The 18,505-nt window shown below is 28.7% G+C and overlaps 1 protein-coding gene across 1 annotated transcript; it reads left to right on the top strand.

The window, feature by feature from the left end:
• Positions 1–18,391, top strand: LOTGIDRAFT_164683 (hypothetical protein; the record flags this gene model as incomplete). The annotated part of the gene is made up of 33 exons (XM_009061204.1): positions 1–543; positions 714–778; positions 1,184–1,368; positions 1,620–1,889; positions 2,120–2,351; positions 2,647–2,833; positions 3,143–3,332; positions 3,508–3,659; positions 3,881–4,092; positions 4,222–4,336; positions 4,449–4,506; positions 4,627–4,830; positions 5,019–5,162; positions 5,530–5,733; positions 6,244–6,434; positions 6,665–6,790; positions 6,969–7,125; positions 7,292–7,402; positions 7,879–7,983; positions 8,167–8,323; positions 8,680–8,803; positions 9,064–9,238; positions 9,812–9,993; positions 10,123–10,317; positions 10,460–10,583; positions 10,839–10,952; positions 11,348–11,448; positions 11,705–11,865; positions 12,040–12,253; positions 16,570–16,722; positions 17,128–17,274; positions 17,729–17,911; positions 18,215–18,391. 33 exons carry the CDS (start codon positions 1–3, stop codon positions 18,389–18,391), a joined length of 5,658 nt encoding a protein of 1,885 aa, XP_009059452.1.
• Between the last annotated feature and the right edge of the window lie 114 nt (positions 18,392–18,505).

Below are 18,505 nucleotides of genomic sequence, written 5' to 3'. Positions count from 1 at the left end.
ATGGGTATTAAAGACTATAATATGATATTTGATGAGTTGGACAGATCTTGTCATGGATTTCTTACAGCTGATCAACTTCAAGAGTTTCATAAATCAGTATATTTAACCACTATTCCTCTAGCTCAAATTAACACTGTTATAAAACAGATCTGTGGTGCTTCAAGTGTTGGAAAGGTGACCAGAGACTTATTTCTTGTTGTTTTAAGTGAAATTGAACGGAGGAGATTGATTCAAGAAGAAGCTTATTGGGATTTCAGAGCTTTAGATCTTGATGGAAATAACAAAATTAGTTTGAAAGATGCATTAATATTATTTCGTGAATTCCATGGAGAGAATTTCTCCTTAGATACATGGAACAAATTCATATCATCACGTGAATATCCATATTGTGATATATATTATGATGAAATCAGAGCCTGGTTGTGTGAAATCCCTGAGGGTACTGCATGTACTGATCAACAACTGATAGAAGAAGAGAGAAGACTGGATGAAATGATTATGGAATGGAAATGGAATGAATATGAGACAATGAAAACATTTGAGGTAAATCTCCAAATAGTAAGATTATATTATATTTTATTTTCTACATTTAGTTTGTTTGAATTTCTTCACTCTTAATACTGATTATTGTTTAAAATATTTTAAATGCTGTATAAAAAGGTGTGATGTGTGAGTTTATGTTTAACTTGTAGACTTGATGTATTATGTTACAGGATAATGTTGATAAAGATGATTATAGAGAAAGTGTTAGTCGTGAAGCCAATAGAAAATTAAACAAGTAGGTATTGATAACAGAAGAGAGGTTATATTTCTATGTGGATGGATTTTGTGGCACACATGTATGTCTGACAATCTTTTTGGCTGTCTGGATGTATGTGATAGAAATAAAGTTATTGCTCTTTTTAATAATTATAAAAACTGTTATTATCTCCTTTAAATTTTCTTGTGGTGCAGAAAAGTAGGACGTAAAACTCCATTCATTTCATTTCAATTTTCTTGAATTGAATTTCTTGAAACTGGAAAATAATTGATACAATCAAACTGAAGGTCATGTTCACATGTTTGCAGCATGCATCGGTGTGAAAGATTTGTTTGAAATCTGTTGTTATACTGCAATTAGATACAGAGCCATCTGATATTACCTAATATTGACAATGCTGCAAGTGCTTTTGATATCTTTCAGGTGGAATCGTCAAGGAGTAGAAGCTTTATTATATGATGATGGGTTAGCTGTAGGTGAAGATGATAGTAATCTACCTTTAAAACCTAGAAACAGTGTCAATATCAATGATTTGTTAGATTCTGTAGATCAGAAATATAATATATTACAAGACAGATTACTGTTAAATATGGCTGAATTTGCTGCAAGTAAGTAGATGCTTATCTTAGCTTTTTTGTACACCTATCTTAACATTAATGAACACTGCTTTAACCCTGTGTTATTGCCTTCTGATATATTTAATAGGTTTTCATCAAATTTGTTCTGAAAAATTTTATGTCTCTGCTGAAAAAGAAATGATATTACACAATGAGATCAGTATCTACTCGGTTAGAAGATATTTATTCTTCTTTTGTCACAATATCACATTCCAATGTTGATTTTTAACCTTATTTAACAGATATGGAAAATGAAGTCTCTGATATATTTCAAGATTTAAGACGTAGAACTAAACAAATGATAAAAGATAAGAGTTTAACTGGTAATGGTCGAGATCTACTTGGTGGAATGGCTTCATTACCTTATTCATTATTAGCCTTATTAGGTCATCATAAATCACAGAATGAATTTGAAGAAATCAAACAAGAAATATTGAATTTAAAAGAAGAAGGAAAGTCAGAGGAGGAGATCAGAAAATTTTGTGAGGGGAAGTTTGAAAATTTGAATGGAGGTAACCCTAAAACTTATTGATGTTTTTATGTGTAGAGTTTATTTCATTAAGATAAAACTTCCTGTTTTTATTTAATATGTTGATGCAAAATATAAGTCAATCTATCTACTGTCATGCATAACGATAGTATTATAAACATATAGACTATTGGTGTATTTACCATTTCTGACATCTGTATGGTAAAATTTATTTGACCGTATAGAATGTTAAATTATTAATTTGAATTGCAGGTTCTAAAACAGCTGGTGATATTTTAGAATATTTAGAAGATCGTAGACTACAGGAAAAGCAGTATTGTTTAGGTTTATTACATAAAGGAGGAGATGGAAAATCAGCAGCTATGTCTATTAATTCAGAATTAGCCTCCCTGCATCACCAGCATGACTTATTGGGATATGAATCTGATATTAGTTCTTCTATTTTAACTACTGGTTTAGGTGAAAGGTCAATCTGTGATAAATTGTAAGTTTTGTTGCAGTCAAAGATATATCTTACTAACCCAATTTGGATATTTCAAGAATCTAAATCTAAACAATTTAAAATCCTAGAAATTAAGATATTTATTATTGTTTAAATTTAAACAAAATGTGTTTGTAATGATTCGATCATAGAACTATCTGTAATATGCACAATCTTAGAATGTTTTTCATTCATTGTTGATCCTTGCAAGTGAGCCAGTAAAGGAAGGAATCGCAAAAAATGAAGTCTGTACCCCTACATTCATTCATGAGACTTAATGACAGTATTTTCATTTTAGGAATAATCTAGATGAATTGAGATCTAAGAAATTAGTGTTGTCACAATTAGAAGAAAAGAAAGGAAGAAAACAGATCCAAGTCTCCGAGGGAAAGATAACTCTAGATAAACTTGATAACCTTGGTATAGTTGATCTCAGACTTAAGGTCATCTCAGAAATAGACAGGAAACATTTCTTCGAACGAGAGGTAGACTAAATATTTTGGTTTTTCTTTTTTCAGTCATAAATGGATTAATTGGTGTTATTAATGCTTTGAGACTACTTGACCATAACCTTTCCAGATTTTGAAGATCAGGATTTTCATTTTATGTATTCAAATTACTAATTCCACAAACAATACACTCTTACTTACAGGTTATGTTGACATTATGTGCCTGTTCTTTCGTAGCATTAATTAACTGCAATTTTACAGCCTAATTTTGAATTCAAGATATAGATTCAGATCAACTCAAAATATGTTATTATTTATTATTTCACTATTTTCTCTATTTAATAGGCTATGATCTCCATGTTACAAGGACCTGATAGTAAACCAGTGATAGAAGTATTAAGGAAATTATCAGAGATAGAGAAAAAGAAAGAGATTAACCATTTACGAAATCAACATCAGAATTGGTTAAATAATTTATCATCATTCCTTCCAGATTCTTCTACTTTATCTGTGCATTACAAAATATTACATAAAGGTGAGCAGGAATGTCCTCTCAGTTTTAAATTAGAAATAAATCGAAATGTCTAAGGTCTATACCATAGAAAAATACCACAACAGATTTTTGTGTTTGACAAACTGACTGTTAACCACATTTAAAATTCTATTCTATATGTTGTAACTCTGAGAGAGAATTTTTGTGTTTATTATAGCTGTCGGTCTGTATTGGTTAAAACAGCAAGCTAAAGAGGAAGAAAGATATCCAAATATATCTAATGTTGAAATATCATCCATTATTCTCTCCAAATTAAATCTTTATCAAGAAGCAGAAGTGAAACAGAAGATAGAAGAAATACAATCTATGGTGAGAATATGAGAATAATTTATGATAAAGAACAAATAACTAGTCTTTGCCAATGGTATGTGGTAGAAGAGTAGCTTCATGTGTTTTGATGTCTAGATAAAATTATATGTAATTAGATATACCTATTGATAGACAAAGACAAAAATAAAATTGCAGCTTCAACATTAAGTTTTCTGTGATGCTATTTGCTTTAAGATGTATTGACCTTTTTTTTTTCGAAGTCATCAGAAGTATTGAGGAAACTGATACGTAAACAACACAAATATTGTATCAACGAATGTTTTGATGGTATAGCTAATGTTACCATGGGAACACTAGTATTGTCTGATGATGATAAGGAGTTTATAGAGGTCCTAGATGAGAAATATTCAACTTTACGTGAAAAACTATTTATTTGTATGTTACAACATAAACATGGCCTTGACTGGATAAAGTAAGGGCAATTTTTTTATTTTGACACCTACCTTCTTGTTAGGACAAGTTAATGTCCACTTCCAGCAGACTTTAGCAGATTTAAGGTTCTGATAAATCATTAACTTGAAAAGTTTTTTTTTTTTAATAGTCTAGATGATAAAATTAAAGAGAAAGAACTTCATAAACTAAGAAAGGAAGAGAAGAAGTTAAGAGCAACTCAAAACACTGAAGAATTAGCTGAATTTTTAGGTCCTAAGATAATGGTGAGTCTTTTAGAATTCTGTTGTAACTTTTCTTACAATCCTTTTGGATGTTTTTCCAGCTTTATTCAAAGTATTTTTTAAATGATTTAACATAATGACTTTTCCATTTCAGGAGATTTCATCTAAGTTATGTTACTCATTAGGATCACCAAAATGGATCACATTAAACAGTAAGCAGTTGTAGATTTATGTTGTCCACATAAAACAAATATCTCCAATTTTGATTTTTGAACAAATTTCATTTGATTTGCTTGAAACCAATGATTACTATGTTGTTGAATAATTTTCAGGTTCTGATACTAAATCAGAAAATATTTTAAGTTACTTGATTGAAAGATATGATGAAGAACAACAAGCATTGATAACATGGTTACAAACAGATGCTGTTAAAAAACTATCAGGACGTAAGAAAAGAAAAGAAGTTGTTCATACAAAATTACAAATCATGTGTTTAAAGTTAGAATTAGATCTTCAGACATCCTACTTAATGAATGGTAAGCTTATTTTTGTATATCAACAATTCACAAAGACATGAACACAAATCCAATTTGCTATTTCAAATTCTAATTTTATGAATTGCTGATGTAAATATTTTCTCATTGAGCAATTCTTAGTTTTCAATATAAATTTGCTTTTATCTTTTTCTGAAGTTTGTTGGTTGTCATTCTAATCTAATGTGTAGGTATGATAGAAAGACTGGAAGATGGAGAAGATACAACTAGATTAACCAGTCTGTCTGAAGTCAGTGTTAAGTCCTGGAGAGATAGACTATCCCATGGTATTCATTATAAACCACTCTTCCAAGATCTACAAAATATGAAGAGAGGTAAAAATTTACTTTTGAAATTCATTTCAATTTTATCAATTTTCTGGTGCTAAGATAAAATAAAAATTTAACTGATTGAAAGCATGAGCCTGGTGTTAAGGTTTATTGAGACAAGTCCTGGTGTGATTTAATAAGAACTATAAACAACTTTACTTCAGTGATCATTTTTTAACAATTGATTTTCGAACATTTTTCTTCTTTTATTATTCCCCCATCTTGACCGAAAAATGATATGTCCTAATTTTCTGAAAATTTCCAAAAGCATGGGTTGTTTCTCAATAATATATGGTAATATTATTCTGAATCTATCTATACATCTTATAAAATCATTGATCAAAATCGTTTGAAAAATTCAAATTTTTTGTAGATGACATCACAAGTTGGCAGTTTGTCTACTTGACAGAAGTCAAATATCGTCATAGCGATGAAAGAGAAGTTTTATTAGAAATAGTTAAAGAGATGTCATCAGATTTCCTTCAAGAAGCTGCTGCCATGATGGGTGAAGGAGACAGACAAAAGAGATTGTCAGAATTACAAACCAAATATTTGAAATTAGATTTATCATCTAAAGGTATGGATATGAAAAGAAATTGATTTTTTTTATCCATTAATCGCTTTTTATATGCCCACACGTATATGATGAATTGGAAATCAAAAAAATCTAAAAATCTATTTGATATCAGTTATTGCCCTTTTAGCTCTCAAATACTCCAGAAGGCAAAATTCTTGACATATTTACACTAAATTTGGTGAAATTGTTTTTTTTATCACCTAAAGATGAACCTTATCAAAAATCAAAAAAACAAAGAAAAAGGCCTCCCATACAACTTGGCTTCCATTATAGTTGTGGGCATATAACAATGGCCATGGCTATTTTTCGATGTTTGTGCCTTATTTTGTTGGTCTCACTTATTTCTTACATAGGGTTCCTCAGTGATATTTTTATCATATTTCTGTAACATGGTAATTCACAATACTGTTTAAAAGAGAAGTAGCCATACTTTTACATCAATATAAAAAATAATTCTCAATAGAACTTCTATCCACCCTGTTTCTAAATGGATTTATTTTTTAACTGTAGATGATTATGAAGATTATAGAGTTATTTTAGAAGAAGCTGGAGCTATACAAGTTATATGTCGTAAAGCATTATTACAGAAAGAAAGACGACGTGGTATAACAGCTGAAATGACAGCTGTATCTTTACTCTATGATTTATATCATCAACAATTTAAAGAACTACGTTCTATTTATACTCATCTTGATAAAATAGTAAGTAGGAAATCATATTTTAACAAGACTTGGGGCAGTCGCAATAGCTCAGTGAGTTGGATGCTTGCTCACTGGCCCAAATGCCAACTTTGTGTCATATGATTCGAAAGGGACAATGAATCGAGTCATTGTGTACATTAAAGATTCTGCAACTGTTGCATTTGTTGTGCATTACAGTTGTATAGCTTAGCTATGACATGTTTTAAAGAATCAATGTTCTGTTTTTGTAGGAGGAAGCTGATCTTATAGATCGTCAATCTAAAGAACGTGTGATGAGAAAAAATAATATCTCACCTAATGTTATTAAAGTATTGACAGTTGTTAAAGGTGCAGCTCATGATCATGACCTTCTACAGGTAAGTCAAGAGGTTGCTGGCCTTGATTTTTTAGAAGTTAGAAATATATTCAGAGATGAAATGGAGATTTGGAATCATATTCAAAGAGTAGATTTGCTCCCCTTTGACAAATTTAAGATAGCAACACTGTCATATTGGTAAATTTGCTCAGCTATGTTGTTTTACCATATCGATATAGGTAGTTGATAGAAAGTATGATGTATTGAAAGACAGATTATTATCAGAAAGTATAAAACAGTCCATGGAACCATCAGCTTGGTCTAAACTCTCTAAAAAAGATAAACTTAATAAAGTTAATAAGCTTAAAGAGTCAACAGAAATACACTGGAGACAAGGTAAATTTAATATTTGAGTGATTTAGATACTTATTTTGTTTCTGGATTCATTAATATGGTCATTCTTTTGCATTTTAAGCCTAGTTGATGCCAAGTCAAACAACATTTTTAAGAGATAAAAGAAAATAAGGATCCATTATAATGCCTGAGTATTTCTTAATTGTAGCTAACATTGCTGAGTTTGCGTTAGTTCTTGGAAATGATTTCAATTTAACCTTTGATACTAAGAATATTCTGGGATGTGATAGAGAAAATTTCCGACAATCCGGACTAATAGGTAGGGCAGGTTTTGTACTCTTGTTGATAAAAATTACTTAAGAAGGGCATGTTCAACATATGTGTGATCAATTGTATCTTTGTATCTGAAACAAGACAATGTTCACAGCTTACCATCTAAATTAGAGCCTTCTTAACCATAAGTAACCGTTATTATGTTTGAAAGTTCCATTCACAACTCATCTTTTCTTTAGACTCAGATTTTCTCTACCGACTTCATTAGCCCACAAGGTGCAGAAGAGTAGGACGTAAAACTCCATTCATTTCATTTCATTTCATTTCAGATTTTCTCTAGAGCATGTGCACACCGTGTTTCTTATCATAGACCCCAATGTACAGTGTTCAGGCTCGGGAGAAAACAGTAAAGATGGAAAGAGAAAGTGACATTAATCTTGTTTTAGATATTTTTGAAGGAATTATGTGATTTTTGTACAAAAAAAGTCACGTCTTAGATTTTTTGAATTACCTGTTTTTCAGAGGAACTGAAATCTGAAACATGTTCTGTACCAGCATCTGAAGTTGTCCAGTTTTTATATGACAGACTAGAAGAAGAAAAAGAATCAGTTCTTAATATGAGTCAAGGTGGGCATGTAATTTATGGTTTTATTTCAAATTGTCAGGTATTACAGTCAACCTGTCAAGATTTTTGATTATTCTAAGAGCAGAAAACAAGTCTAAACAAATGCTTCTGATTCTGATATGAGCAATGATTTTGTGTCAGTCACAGATATATAATGTATGTATGGTTCAGCTGTAATTTTTCAGGATCATCGACTGGAGTGTTTCTTTCTGATGGGAATAAATTTGCTCTAGTAGCTCGTTTGAAGAGGGAGGTTACTGTCTGTGATGATCAAGATAGTCTCTATTTATCAAGCCTTTCAGCGGGTTTATTGGAAAGACAATCTTTTGATGTTAAGAATATGTAAGATAAATTTTCTTTTTACAAAAGCAACATATTGAGCGCTAAGAGCAAACTTTCTTTTTCTTATCATGCTTTTTCAAATTTGGAATATATTCCAGGGGGTACATAATGACCTTTTCTAACTTCATATTCTTCAAGTTGAAGAACGCCTTTTAATATTTTTACTGTACATAGCAATGGAGAACCACAAGTTCAGGGTTCAGACTACTATTGATTTGAGATCTTTTGAATTTACAATATAGTTATATTAGACTTCAGTTTATTATATTACATTTCTGAAGCCAAACAATCCCAAGCTACAAGGTTGTTCATAAAAACTTGGAAAATTCCTTTAAAAAACATTTTATTAATTCTAGCCCAGTAAATGACCAAAAGAGATATAAGATTTTAGCAGAAGACAGTATTAAATGGTGTGAAGGAGAGAAAAATGATATTAAGATTGAAAGTCCTATTTTTTCAACAGATATTATGGAATTAGAGGTAATAATTACTAGTACTGTTTGTCAGATTGTGTTAAATTATGTGTCCTATTCATTTCTATGATATTTGTGGCCCATAAATATATAAAATTTTAAGTAGGTATTCTGTGTCATCATTAATGATGACTGATGTTTTCTGACCATTATGAAGAATATGAAGTTATATTTGTAGAATTTTTGAAATCTACAAGTTATCAGTTGTAAATTATATACCTAATAAAGAACAAACATATCAATTATTTTTCTTATATTTAAATCTAGAATGATGTGTTAAAACTACTGTATATACAACATAAACAAGAACAGTTAGATTGGTATAGAATATTATCTTCTAATAAACAAATAGAACTAAGAAATACAGCTACTGTTCAATCTAAACAACAACGTAATGATCGGTTAATTACATTAACAAATAATCTGACTGCTCTACAAACAGGTATTTCTATTTGTTCTAACTGTTATTAACTATCAATGTTTTATTCCACTGTTCATATTAATAAATGAATATATTTTGAAATAAAACCAACAATGTAAAATTCAATGGTAACGGAAATGAAATGGAGTTTTACAGCCAAATTTATTACTAATTGAAACAGTCATGCTATCAACAGTGCATTGAGAGACTTACAAGCATTAACCTACTCTTTTTTATTTTCATTTGACAAGGAATCTTATTGTAATGACTTGACAATTTGCCAATATTCAACCAGGTGTTAGCTTGCAAACTTCTCTGAGTCATCCCTTCTCCCAATCCTGACATAGGATTTGTTGGTGATTCATGTTATGATTTCCCTATAGGAAAAAACCTGGGGCTGAAGTTGTTCCAGGTTTCTCAATTGATGGTTAATGAAAAGAGTTGCAACCATTCTAGTACACTAGTATGATAAGCTCAGTAGAATAAATATACAATAAGATAACCAAAGTTAAACGATGGGCAAAGTATCTGAAGATGTAATATGAAAATGATTTTAGTCTTGTGAATATATAGATATATTTATTTTATGTTTAGTTGATTGTAAAGAGTATAAAAGTATATTGTTAGAAGCTATGGTGTATAAAAAAGAAAACATCTTATCAAAAAGTGAACATCAGAATTCTACAATGGAGGATATTAACATTATAATGATGTCTCTCTTACTTCAATATCAAAATAGCCATGCTGAAAAAATAATTCAAAACTTCTCGAATCAGGTAATTAAATTCAAATTCAAGTTCCCGCAGGGAATGGTGTTGATCAAGAATTAACTGTATTTGATTGATTGTTTTCAGACAACAGAAGATTTTCAATAATTTGATTGATACTGATTTGATTGTTTTCAGACAACAGAAGATTTAACTTGGTTATCCAATCAAATAACTTCTGATCAACATAAAAAAAAATGTCAGAATATTGTTGAAGTTGTATTTTCTACTGAAACATCAACAGAGTCAACTAAAGAAGATCTACTGGCTGCTCTAGAAGGAAAATATGATGCTTTACGTGATAAGCTAATAATAGAAGCTTTGATAGCTCAGGTAATTGTTGTAATTCTGTAAATTCAGAGAAGATATTATCTGAAAAACTGTTAAAGTCCATTTAAAAGTTAAAATTGATGATTTATGTTAAAAAAAATTATTAAAGGATTTTTGTAGAAGGAAAAATTGATATTTATTGTAGTATGGGGAATTAGATTGGTCAAAAATAACAGATGCTGAAAGACAGAAGAAAGTATTTGAAATGAAATTAAAAGAAAGAAGATTAAGAAAAGAAGGAAAAATTGATGAAGTTAATAAGTTGATTGGTAGGTGTCCAATGTATTTATTTTTTTAGTTCACACGCAACACTTGTTCAACTTTTCTCATGTTATTCACCAAGGAACTTGTTTTTTCAGTACTTGATGTTAGATATTGCTTCACTTGCCACTGAATTATAATACTGATCAGTAATAGGCTATTTGTATTCTCTATTTGTTTTGTTGCATTTATTTGCCTAGTATGGTTTATTTTTTTGATAACTATGAACCATATATAATTATCGATACTTATTTGACTTTTAGGTGAATCATTAAAACATCAGGAAGCTCTGACTAAATTAATGGGAGATAATAAAGCTGATGCTGATAGAAAATTAAGAGAGAGACTTGAAAAACGCAAACAAAGAATACAAGAAGGTAAATATTAATAAAAATTTGAATTTGAATTGTGACTATTTTGATTACTGCTTGTAAAACTGAGAACTGGCTGTGGTTGAGCTTCAAAGAAATTGTAAGTGCAATGTTTGTTATATATTGATATATATAATTTGTAGGGTAAACATAAAAATAATTTAGGTTATTTAGTTTATGTAAATTGTACATAAAACAGAAGAATGTATCTTATATATTAATTTATATAGATTGAAGGTAAAACAGAAGAACAATTTTTATTTTATTATTTTATGTAAATTGTACATAAAATACAGGAAGAATTTATGTTATTTAGATTATATTAATTGTAAAGGTAAAACAGAAGAAGATTGCATGTTATTTATTATTTCATGTTATTTATTTTTATATGTTAATTATAGGTAAAACAGAAGAAGAATGTATGTTATTAGAGGAAGAAGACATAAAGAAAGAAGAAGAAAATACCAATATATTACAAGAATTAGAAAGTAGATTCTGTCAGGTAGTGAAGCTTTCACATTACTATGAATTAAAAACTAACCTAGTGGTTACCAGTAGAAAGAAAGATGTTGATTTGGTACTATTTGTTAGCATGTTCAGCAAGGTGTATGATTTGTCCTGAAATGACAAGTTTTAAATCAACACCAGGATATGAAACCTAATATTACGTAACAGTTGTAATTAAAACCTTCTATTCAAAATTTTTACAGCAAATTTACTGGCATTTACATTACTTAACCTAAGCTATATATTTTCAGGAAAAAGAAAAGCTGTTAAATCAGCTGTCAAATGATAGTAATAATACAGAAGATATTGAAAAATTAAAACATGAACTCATTAAACTCAGGCAAGATGAAAGAAAAGCTAGAAATGAAGATGGTTTTGAATCAGCAGCTCTAGTTATTGGTCTGGCTCAGAAGTATGTTGCATAAATAAGTTCATTTACTAGATATATTTTCAGCATGACCTAATGTCTTGCTTATCAATATTGAAACATGAAAAACAAAATATTAATTATCCAAATTCATTGAAATGTATTACATTTTAACCAATCCATTTACTGCAATTCATAATTATATAATTGTCAATTCAGAGCAGAAGAAGATGAATCTGAGAAGGAACGTCAATGGAGATTAGCCAAAGAAAGATTATTAGCATCTAGGCGAAAACGAGGGACAGAACAAAAGAAGAAAGAGGATATTATTGAAGAAGATATAGAGAATATAAATAGTAAAACAAGACTACGAGAAATACTATTGATGTTAAACGATAAAAACCATACTGAAAATAGAAACTATTTAATTCAGGTATAGAAATACTTTGAAAAAATCATACTGAAAATAGAATCTATTTAATTCAGGTATAGAAATACTTTGAAAAAATCGTAGTGAAAACAGAAACTATTTAATTCAGGTATAGAAATACTTTGAAAAAATCATAGTGAAAACAGAAACTATTTAATTCAGGTATAGAAATACTTTGAAAAAATCATAGTGAAAACAGAAACTATTTAATTCAGGTATAGAAATACTTTGAAAAAATCATACTGAAAATAGAAACAATTTAATTGAGGTATAGAAATACTTTGAAAAAACCATAGTAAAAACAGAAACTATTTAATTCAGGTATGGAAGTACTTAAAAAATTATAGTGAAAACAGAAACTATTTAATTCAGGTATAGAAATACTTAAAAAACCATAGTGAAAACAGAAACTATTTAATTCAGGTATGGAAGTACTTAAAAAATTATAGTGAAAACAGAAACTATTTAATTCAGGTATAGAAATACTTAAAAAACCATAGTGAAAACAGAAACTATTTAATTCAGGTATAGAAATACTTTAAAAATTATAGTGAAAACAGAAACTATTTAATTCAGGTATAGAAATACTTAAAAAACCATAGTGAAAACAGAAACTATTTAATTCAGGTATAGAAATACTTTGAAAAAACCATAGTGAAAATAGAATCTATTTAATTCAGGTATAGAAAGACTTTTAAAAAATCATAGTGAAAACAGAAACTATTTAATTCAGGTATAGAAATACTTTAAAAATTATAGTGAAAACAGAAACTATTTAATTCAGGTATAGAAATACTTTAAAAATCATAGTGAAAACAGAAACTATTTAATTCAGGTATAGAAATACTTTGAAAAAATCATACTGAAAATAGAAACAATTTAATTCAGGTAAAGATATACCTTGAAAAACCATAGTGAAAACAGAAACTATTTAATTCAGGTATAGAAATACTTAAAAAACCATAGTGAAAACAGAAACTATTTAATTCAGGTATAGAAGTACTTAAAAAATTATAGTGAAAATAGAAACTATTTAATTCAAGTATAGAAATACTTTGAAAAAATCATAGTGAAAACAGAAACTATTTAATTCAGGTATAGAAATACTTAAAAAATTATAGTGAAAACAGAAACTATTTAATTCAGGTATAGAAATACTTAAAAAACCATAGTGAAAACAGAAACTATTTAATTCAGGTATAGAAATACTTTGAAAAAACCGTAGTGAAAATAGAATCTATTTAATTCAGGTATAGAAAGACTTTTAAAAAATCATAGTGAAAACAGAAACTATTTAATTCAGGTATAGAAATACTTTAAAAATTATAGTAAAAACAGAAACTATTTAATTCAGGTATAGAAATACTTAAAAAATTATAGTGAAAACAGAAACTATTTAATTCAGGTATAGAAATACTTTTAAAAAATCATAGTGAAAACAGAAACTATTTAATTCAGGTATAGAAATACTTAAAAAATCATAGTGAAAACAGAAACTATTTAATTTAGGTATAGAAGTACTTAAAAAATCATAGTGAAAACAGAAACTATTTAATTCAGGTATAGAAATACTTTGAAAAAACCATAGTGAAAATAGAATCTATTTAATTCAGGTATAGAAATACTTAAAAAATTATAGTGAAAACAGAAACTATTTAATTCAGGTATAGAAATACTTAAAAAATCATAGTGAAAACAGAAACTATTTAATTCAGGTATAGAAATACTTAAAAAATCATAGTAAAAACAGAAACTATTTAATTCAGGTATAGAAATACTTAAAAAATCATAGTGAAAACAGAAACTATTTAATTCAGGTATAGAAATACTTAAAAAATCATAGTAAAAACAGAAACTATTTAATTCAGGTATAGAAATACTTTGAAAAAACCATAGTGAAAATAGAAACTATTTAATTCAGGTATAGAAATACTTTTAAAAAATCATAGTGAAAACAGAAACTATTTAATTCAGGTATAGAAATACTTAAAAAATCATAGTGAAAATAGAATCTATTTATATTGAGGTATAGAAATACTTAAAAAATTATAGTGAAAACAGAAACTATTTCATTCAGGTATAGAAGTACTTAAAAAATCATAGTGAAAACAGAAACTATTTAATTCAGGTATAGAAATACTTTAAAAATCATAGTGAAAATAGAAACTATTTAATTCAGGTAAAGAAATACTTAAAAAATCATAGTGAAAACAGAAACTATTTAATTCAGGTATAGAAATACTTTTAAAAAATTATAGTAAAAACAGAAACTATTTAATTCAGGTATAGAAGTATTCAAAAAATTATAGTGAAAACAGAAACTATTTAATTTAGGTATAGAACGACTTTTAAAAAATCATAGTGAAAACAGAAACTATGTAATTCAGGTATAGAAATACTTTTAAAAAATCATAGTAAAAACAGAAACTATTTCATTCAGGTATAGAAATACTTTTAAAAAACCATAGTGAAAACAGAAACTATTTAATTTAGGTATTGAAATACTTAAAAAATCATAGTGAAAACAGAAACTATTTAATTCAGGTATAGAAGTACCTAAAAAATCATAGTAAAAACAGAAACTATTTAATTCAGGTATAGAAGTACCTAAAAAATCATAGTAAAAACAGAAACTATTTAATTCAGGTATAGAAGTACCTAAAAAATCATAGTGAAAACAGAAACTATTTAATTCAGGTATAGAAGTACCTAAAAAATCATAGTATAAACAGAAACTATTTAATTCAGGTATAGAAGTACCTAAAAAATCATAGTAAAAACAGAAACTATTTAATTCAGGTATAGAAATACTTAAAAAATCATAGTAAAAACAGAAACTATTTAATTCAGGTATAGAAGTACCTAAAAAATCATGGTACAAACAGAAACTATTTAATTCAGGTATAGAAGTACTTAAAAAATCATAGTGAAAACAGAAACTATTTAATTCAGGTATAGAAATACTTAAAAAATCATAGTAAAAACAGAAACTATTTAATTTAGGTATAGAAATACTTAAAATAACCATAGTGAAAACAGAAACTATTTAATTCAGGTATGGAAATACTTTGAAAAAACCATAGTGAAAACAGAAACTATTTAATTCAGGTATAGAAGTACTTAAAAAATCATAGTATAAACAGAAACTATTTAATTCAGGTATAGAAGTACTTAAAAAATCATAGTGAAAACAGAAACTATTTAATTCAGGTATAGAAATACTTAAAAAATCATAGTGAAAACAGAAACTATTTAATTCAGGTATAGAAATACTTAAAAAATTATAGTGAAAATAGAAACTATTTAATTCAAGTATAGAAATACTTAAAAAATCATAGTAAAAACAGAAACTATTTAATTTAGGTATAGAAATACTTAAAAAATCATAGTAAAAACAGAAACTATTTAATTCAGGTATAGAAATACTTAAAAAATCATAGTAAAAACAGAAACTATTTAATTTAGGTATAGAAATACTTAAAAAACCATAGTGAAAATAGAAACTATTTAATTCAGGTATAGAAATACTTAAAAAATCATAGTAAAAAACAGAAACTATTTAATTTATAATTTAAAACATAATTCCACAGACGACGAACATTTAGCTCGAACAATACGCCAGTGCCACGGAAAATCACATGACCTCAAAATGGCGACGTCCAGAAGAAAATGTAAAATTGCGTTTGCTATATTATTAATTTTAAAAAAGACGCCAACGTAGACGGCGAAATAGGAGCATTTGGGTCTGCACCCGGATTACCGGTTGTTTCCAGGGCTTGTGTTATTTCTTGCATAGCAGTGTACTTCTTGTTTCTATCTGAATAGTCAGGCGAAGAAATCATAAACAAACAGGCAGATTGCGACCACATATCTACTAAAATCTGCTCCTTCTCCACAGTCCAAAATTTTGTGTTGGTGGATTCACTGGACGTCGCGATTTTGAGTGTCATGTGGTCTGGCTTCGATCGCTGATTGGTCTTTCGTCGATAAATGTTCAGCGCTAATGTTTGTGGTTAACGCAGACGGCGAACAATTTTTAAAAAGTCAAACATGTTTGATTTCACGAACAATTCTCACGAACATTTTTGTTCGGTTCCTGTAATCCGCAGACGGTGAAAAAAATGATTGAAACAAAATTTTTACGATTGTTCGCTTAAAATGTTCCTCGTCTGCGTTGGGCTTTAGTGAGTAAGTATTTCATAATGAAATGATGATAGTGATATCAGGTATCTAGAAGAGTAAAGCAGTGAGTTGGTGCCTTTTTTATGTGAAATGTGACCTCATAATTGTGACCTAATTTATCAAGTTTATTTTTCCAGTTATTAGAAGACGTAGATGAAGATAAAATAGCTATATTATCACAATTATTGAATGAGAATCTGGAGACCAAAATCAGTGAATCTTGTGAACTTCGTAAAAAATGGAAAGAATCAACAGATCCTAATGAGGATGACGAACTTACGATATTCAAGGTATTGCTTTAAAGGTTTAGTTGTAATAAAGTAATATCTGTATTTATTAAACATTTTGCTTCACAGGAATGAATTCTAGTATTCTAACTTTCTGGCACAGATATAAAAGTAAAAGAAACAGTCTCGTTGACTTTTACTTTATTTTTCTGAGAAGGAAAACTTGGGCTCTGAATATTAAAAATTTTTTACATTGCATACTTATGGTTTAAGTTGAAGAGTGAAACCATTCCTCCTGTCGGAAGCATTGGTCTAGCATCTAATCGTCAAGCCTACTACAATCACACACACCGCTTTGCTACTGCCACAAAAGGAAATGTTCCATCCCAGTCTTTTTCCTTTTGTGTTTTTCTTCTTATGTCCTGTTTAAATAAGAATAGAATCATACCAGAGAATTTTCATTCACAGGAAATTTGTGGATGTACTGTAGAGATCAAAAGGCGTGAAAAAGAGGAAGGTTATGATCTTGATGAGGTCAAAGTTGAATTATTGGCAGACCTTCAACATCTTCAAGATATAGGTACTAGGAAATTAAGATTACAGATCCCACAGAAGGTACTATATTCAGATTTGGATTTTTTTTTTTATTTGAATATGTGATCAGTTGTTTTATTTTACTAGTCAATGGTTCACGCTGACCACTTTGTACCAATCACAGTTCTCTCTGAGCATCCACATTTAAGTTCTGAGAAAACCATTTTCCATATCTAAGCTGTATTAACTCTTAGACTGCTGAAAATGATTTGAAAAAAATTACATTTTGTAGTAACTTTTTAATAGCATGTGGCTCGCATCAGTATGATGAATAAATAAATGGCTGACTGATTTTATTTCACATTGAGCTTTCAAGTTACTCACATGGTTTTGTTAATCAAAGGCCATGCACAAATTTAAGTACCAAGTAAATTTTATTTGAGAAATAATTCTGAAAATTACATTCACTTTTGACCTGAATGAAAATTGTCAAAACTATATTATTACTATGTACTGGTTTAATTTTTGTCTTCAGGAAATAACATGGTTAAAAGAAAAAATAACAGAAGCGAAACAAGGTGGTAACCATGACAATGTGGGAATCATATTATTTTTAGGTCAAGGTCAACCTGTTGAAGAAACTAATAAAGATGAACATTTAGTCATTGCCGCTTTAGAGAAGAAGTATGATGTCATGAGAGACAAACTCATTGTAGAGGTTAGATTGGTGATTTTTTTAAAATTCATGACCAGTTGCTCCATGATGGAATAAAAACAGAACTTGTTTGATGAAAAATAATTGCATGGAATTGGCAAAAAATGTATATTGATATACATCAAAATTTGTCAAAATAAAAAAAAAACGAATTAGTCATACTTAGTGTTTTGGATCGTTTTAGTAAACAAGTTCCTATAGAATACAAGAATACTTAAGAATCTGATATTTTGTTTTTATTGTGTCAAATGGAATAGAGGTTAAGGTGGTTGACTGATCAAATGCCCTTGACATTTTATTTTTTAGGCTTTGATGAGAGAAATAGGTCAGGCCGAATGGAGCAGACTATCACAGCTCCAGAAACAAAAACAAGTTATTCAGATTAAATTAGAGAATAGAAGATTGAGACGTGAGGGTAAAATGGTGGAAGAAATCTCTGATTTGATTAAAGAACATCTGAAAAACACCCAAGGTTATTCTTAAATATTTATTATTTCAATTTGAATAAACTAACTCAGTGTTTGGTTTTTAAAAGATCTATTAATTGAAGGTGGTTGACAATTATTGGGTCAGTGCTATTATGTTCCATCCTGGAAT

Source organism: Lottia gigantea (assembly GCF_000327385.1).
Source record: "Lottia gigantea unplaced genomic scaffold LOTGIsca_46, whole genome shotgun sequence".
NCBI classification, from domain to species: Eukaryota; Metazoa; Mollusca; class Gastropoda; family Lottiidae; genus Lottia; species Lottia gigantea.
Note: the sequence above shows the minus strand (reverse complement) of the source record. Positions and strands in the feature narration are given on the sequence as shown.